Source organism: Calliphora vicina, chromosome 5 (assembly GCF_958450345.1).
Source record: "Calliphora vicina chromosome 5, idCalVici1.1, whole genome shotgun sequence".
Lineage (NCBI taxonomy): Eukaryota > Metazoa > Arthropoda > Insecta > Diptera > Calliphoridae > Calliphora > Calliphora vicina.
Window position 1 is genome coordinate 12,162,973 of NC_088784.1, and position 5,808 is coordinate 12,168,780.

The 5,808-nt window shown below is 37.9% G+C and overlaps 2 protein-coding genes across 2 annotated transcripts; both read left to right on the forward strand.

The window, feature by feature from the left end:
* The first annotated feature begins 317 nt into the window (after positions 1-317).
* Positions 318-3,230, forward strand: LOC135959931 (uncharacterized). The gene has a single exon (XM_065511081.1). The coding sequence runs from the start codon at positions 318-320 to the stop codon at positions 3,228-3,230; it is 2,913 nt and encodes a 970-aa protein (XP_065367153.1).
* A 14-nt stretch (positions 3,231-3,244) lies between these two features.
* Positions 3,245-5,446, forward strand: LOC135959932 (uncharacterized). Its single transcript, XM_065511082.1, has 4 exons — positions 3,245-3,976; positions 4,082-4,547; positions 4,653-4,785; positions 4,888-5,446. The coding sequence occupies exons 1-4, from the start codon at positions 3,245-3,247 to the stop codon at positions 5,444-5,446; spliced, it is 1,890 nt and encodes a 629-aa protein (XP_065367154.1).
* Positions 5,447-5,808: the final 362 nt, after the last annotated feature.

Here is a 5,808-nt window from a genome sequence, read left to right on the forward strand (position 1 = left end):
AAAACAGTTTTTGTGGAAAAATAAATAAAAAACAGTGACTTTAATTTTTGCCGCTTATCGTTATATACAAAAATACATAAACAGTGCGTGATTTATTTGGTTCCAGTATATAGTGTAATATTTTCTGTACATCAACATTTTTGTCGCTCGCAATATTGCGGTACATATATAAAATAAATATATAAGGCTTGTATATAATAATTTTTTGGCGTAAATTACTGTCGTCGGTTACAGTGCTAACAAATTGTGTCTCCATTTTGTGAATTATTTTTGGAAATTTTTTGGCTCTCCTAACCCAACTTTTTGAAGTTTTCGAGATGACTTTGGAAGAAGTTAAGCAGCAACGGGCTAATACTAAGAAAAGTATAACCCGCATCAAAAACCAAGTTGAAGCCAATGGAAGGGGTGAAGGTAAGACACTTTCGTCAGCCGAGTTGAAGTGCCGTTTGGGGATTTTGGAGTCATATTTCAAGCAGATACTGACGTATCAAACCCAAATTGAGAAATATGATCCTGATGACAATGGTAGGCCTGAAATTGAAGACTTGTACATCGCAGTGAAAATGAATATTCAAGCGCAACTTGGTGAGGATGTCCACAATACAACCATGTCCGACTCTACAATTTGTTTTCCTGTTAACAACAATAAATTGCCTCAGCTCAAATTGCCCACATTTAGTGGTAAGTACAGTGAGTACAAAAATTTTATAACGTCGTTCAACCAAGTTATCGATCGTGAGTTTGGCCTATCGAATATCGAAAAATTTAACCATTTGCTGAACTGCCTCCAAGGCCAAGCATTGGAAACGGTCAAGGCTTTCCAGATTACGAATGAAAATTACCCCAAGGCTCTAGAAAGGCTGAAAACGCGTTACGACAATAGCTCACTGATTTTTATGGAAAATATTACCACTCTATTTGAACTTCCAGCCATGTCCAAATACAATTGCGCACAATTACGAAGTCTCGTTGATAATGTTTCTGCTCTTTATAGCTCCCTTTTGTCTCTAGGCTCAGATAGTGACATTGCTAATTCGATGCTGATCTACATAGTTTTGGAAAAGGTTGATGATGAGACAAAAAGAAAATGGAAAGACTCTTTGGATTTCACTGAACTGCCATCATGGGATGATTGCTCCAAGGTTCTTGAAAGGCATTGCCAATTTTTGGAATCGGTTGACACCAGCCATACAAATGTGGCCCACCGTAAGCCTGACAATCATCAATCTGGTAAGTCCAAATATAAAAGCTCAAAAACTGGCTATTCTTTTTCGGTTTCGAAACGTGTTTGTGTTCTTTGCACAAAAACTGACCACACAATTACTCGTTGCCCTCGCTTCAAAGATATGGATGTCGGTCAACGTTTTGAAAATGTCAAACGACTAGGGCTTTGTCTTAATTGTTTGTCAAAAGGGCATCAAGTTAACAGCTGTTCCTCTACATTCAAGTGCAAATCTTGTTCTCGCTTGCATCACAGTTTGCTTCATCGGTCTCAGTCAGCTTCTAGGCCCTCGTCCCCGACTGCTGAACCATCTACTTCTCGTGCTGCCTTGAATGACTCTCATGCCTCGGTCCATACTCATATGGAAAAATCCTCACCGGAACAGGTGCTTCTTGCTACTGCCATGGTTCTAGTTCGTGACGCTACAGGTCACTATCAATTCGGACGTGCTTTGTTGGATTCTTGCTCTCAATTGAATTTCATTACGGATGAATTTTCTCAAAAATTGCACTTGCCTCGTAGAAAACAAACTACAGAAGTCGCTAGCATTGGTAATACTCATAGTAAAACGAAATATAGGTCGTCAACAAATGTGAAATCTCGAGTTACTGATTTTGAAGTGTCCCTTTCATTTTGTGTCACACCTCATATTTCTTATCAACCTGATGCTGAATTAGACGTCTCAACCTGGAATTTGCCCCCAAATACTCAGCTTGCAGATGAAAACTTTTTCAAATCAAAACGAATTGACTTGCTTATTGGTACAGAAACTTTCTTTGATATTTTGTCAGTTGGTCAAATTAAACTTGGTCCGAATTTGCCAAAATTACATAAAACTCTATTTGGATGGATTGTAGCTGGTCGTTATTTATCAAACCAATCGAACGATACTGGTTCTTCTTGTATGCTCTCGATAGAAGAGGAAGTTGATTTAAAATTACAACGATTGTGGGAAATCGAAGAAATTCCATCTGGCTCAAATACTTTGACTCCAGAACAAGCTGATTATGAATCGTTTTTCAATAATACTGTCCATCGTGAATCTTCCGGTAGAATTGTTGTTAAATTACCCTTCAAAGAATCCGCTGACACTTTAGGTCTCTCGCGAAATATGGCTCTTAAAAGATTTTCATCTCAAGAGAGACGATTTGCTCGTGACAGCAATCTCAAATCACAATATGTGAGTTTTATGAAGGAGTATGAAGATTGTGGTCATATGAGTCTTGTTCGTAGTCCCCGCTTAGATGTGCCTCATTATTTCATCCCTCACCATTGTGTTTTCAAACCTAATAGTACTTCAACAAAATTAAGGGTGGTCTTCGATGCGTCCTGTCCGTCATCATCTCAAAGGTCTCTCAATGACATTCTTATGGTTGGTCCAACGATTCAAGATGAGCTGTACAAAATTTTACTTCGTTTTCGTCTTCATCGTTTCGTTATTACAGCTGATATAGTAAAAATGTATCGGCAAGTGCTTATTGACTCTTCCCATAGAAAATTCCAGTACATTTTGTGGAGAAATTCTGAAGAAGAAGAAATTCGCACTTATCAGTTGAATACAGTTACCTATGGAATGTCTGCTGCTCCCTACCTAGCCATTAAAAGTCTTCACTATCTCGCAGACCAGTACATGGACCAATTCGAACTTGGTGCAAAAACTATAAAGTCATCATTTTATGTTGATGATTTTATCGGTGGTGCAGATTCAATAGAAGAATTGACTAAAATTAAGACAGAGGTGAATGAAATTCTAATTCGTGGTTCGTTTCAATTGGACAAATGGCACTCAAATCATAGAAGTTTTCAAGACGACAAAACTATAAAAGATCTAAATATTGATGAATTAGCTGTGACCAATGCTCTTGGTATTACTTGGGATCAACAAAAAGATGTATTTCTATTTTCGTTTACACCTAAAGTTCAAATTGATGGAAAAATCACCAAAAGAACAATTTTGTCGCTCTCGTCATCACTTTTCGATCCCTTAGGACTTTTCCGCTTATTATAAAATCCAAAATCATCATGCAAGAATTGTGGATTCTCAAAATTGGCTGGGATGAATCTATCCCTCAAGAACTACATTTGGCTTGGGAATATTTTGTTTCTGATCTCAAAACGTTAAATTCCCTTGAAATCCCTCGTTTTTGTCTCGCTGCTGAATCTCAATCAGTTCAACTTCATGGCTTTTGTGACTCATCAATTCGCGCTTATGGATGCTGTTTCTACTTTCGTGTTAAAACTAATTCAGGAAATGTCTCTGTTCGTCTTTTTACTGCCAAATCTAGAGTTGCCCCGACGAAAAGAAAATCATTGCCAAAACTTGAACTATGTGGCGCACAACTTTTGGCTAAATTATACTCTAAAGTCAAAAATCTTTTCGCAATACCAAATCTTGAAGTATTTCTATGGACAGATTCTCAAATAGTTCTTCACTGGTTAAAGCAACATTCTTCTACGTTATCCGTTTTTGTTGGCAACAGAGTATCGGAAATTCAGGATCTAACTACTGGCTGTATTTGGCGACATGTTCCAACGCATTTTAATCCTGCTGATATCGTGTCTCGTGGTTCAACTGTAGAAGAACTCGCTTCATCTATCTGGTTCAATGGACCAGCATTTCTCACTCTCGGTGCTAGCAAATGGCCTCCTAATAAAATAGATCAACTATCCATAGAAAATCAACAAGATATCGACCGAGAAAAACGCAAAACTGTACTCTCCCTGGAAGCAACATCTAATTACATTCTGGATTCGGTTGAAAATTATAGCTCATATTTAAAAATTATTCGTATTGTTGCGTGGATGCTCCGTTTTTCTCAAAAAACAAAAACTAATATTTTCCATTCTGATTCTTTACAGCCCCAAGAATTAGAAAACGCCTTGCTCAGAATAGTTTTTAATCTACAGCAACATCATTTTCAAGATGATATACAACGAGCTCTGAAGAAAAACGATCCTCAAGGTGCACTAAAGTGTCTCAATCCCTTCATCGATTCATCAAATGGATTCAACTTGCTCAAAGTCGGTGGTCGCTTGGAATTCGCAGCAATTTCTGAAGGTCAAAAGCACCCTATAATCTTGCCCAGCAAAAATCATTTCGTCGACTGTTACGTGCGTCATCTACACATCAGCAACTACCACGCAGGACCCAAGGCTTTAATGTCGTTAATCCGCCAGAGATTTTGGATCATCAATTCAAGAAACCTATGTCGTCGTATCGTTAATTCGTGCCCACAATGCATTCGTTATCGCCCAAGGTTGCTTCAACAAATGATGGGCAATTTGCCCGTAGAACGACTTAACCCTTCAAGGCCCTTCGCCAGATGTGCTGTTGATTTTTGTGGTCCAGTAAACACTTACCTAAGAATTAGAGGGAAGGTACCATACAAGACATATATTGCTGTTTTTGTTTGTCTCGCAACTAAAGCAGTCCATCTAGAAGTTGTATCAGACTTATCAACAGATGCCTTTATTGCTGCTCTTAAAAGGATGATTGGACGAAGAGGTCTACCCACAGATATATTCTGTGACAATGCCACCAATTTTGTTGGTGCAAACTCTAAGTTGGCTCAACTAAAATCGTTCCTTTTTGATCCTAAAAATTCCAATTTTATAATAAATTATTGCTCAAATCAATTTATTAATTTTCGCTTTATTCCCCCTAGGGCACCACATTTTGGCGGATTGTGGGAGGCGGCCGTCAAATCGGCCAAGGGACACCTAACCAGGACCCTCGATAACACAAGGCTCACATATGAGGAACTTGCAACTGCAATGATTGATATAGAAGCAATTCTAAATTCGAGGCCCATTTCGCCCCTATCATCCGATCCCAGTGACTTTGAAGCCCTTACACCAGGCCATTTCCTGATAGGCGCTCCCTTACGCAGTTTGCCAGAACGTGATGTCCCTCCAATTGAAATCAATAAACTTGAGTATTGGGCCCGAATAAGCGCCATAAAACAACAATTTTGGAAGAAGTGGTCCCACGACTACATAAACGAGCTCCAGACCCGCAATAAATGGACTAGCACCAACTCAAATATTTGTACTGGCTCCCTAGTAATCATTAAAGAAGATAATTTACCACCGCAGCGTTGGCTCATGGGTAAAATCATCAATATTGTTCGTGGTAGAGATGATCGAGTTAGAGTTGTCGACATCAAAACAACAAAGGGAATTATACGTCGCCCTATCCACAGACTGGCTTTACTATTTTCTTGAAAGTGCCCTTTCAATGGGGCCGGAATGTTAGGTCACCGTATCATATTTACTAATAATCTGTATTGTTATTATTTATAGTTATTATTCATTTGATTCATTTGTTTTATTTTCCATTTTTTATTGTATTAAATTTGTTCATATTTTTGTCTCACTGTTGTCACTGTAATTTGTTAGCATTTTTGTTCATACTAACCACTGTAACTTATTTTGGTAATGACCCGTTAGTTTTTATTATATGTTTCTCACTTCAATTCTTGTAACAAGTATGTTGTTGTTGTTCTTAAAAATGCAATATCTTTAGTATTTTGTTTTTGCATACATTCATATACATATAGGTACATACTTATTAGTAATAAGTTGAA

What these genes read in the sequence shown, in the direction of transcription:
- LOC135959932 (XM_065511082.1), top strand. Translation starts at nt 3,245, where the DNA reads ATGCAAGAATTGTGGATTCTCAAAATTGGCTGGGATGAATCTATCCCT. An exon ending in CTAATTACATTCTGGATTCG is followed by an intron (nt 3,977 to 4,081) that starts GTTGAAAATTAT and finishes GATTCTTTACAG; the next exon opens with CCCCAAGAATTAGAAAACGC. An exon ending in TTTGTTGGTGCAAACTCTAA is followed by an intron (nt 4,786 to 4,887) that starts GTTGGCTCAACT and finishes TATTCCCCCTAG; the next exon opens with GGCACCACATTTTGGCGGAT.
- LOC135959931 (XM_065511081.1), top strand. Translation starts at nt 318, where the DNA reads ATGACTTTGGAAGAAGTTAAGCAGCAACGGGCTAATACTAAGAAAAGT.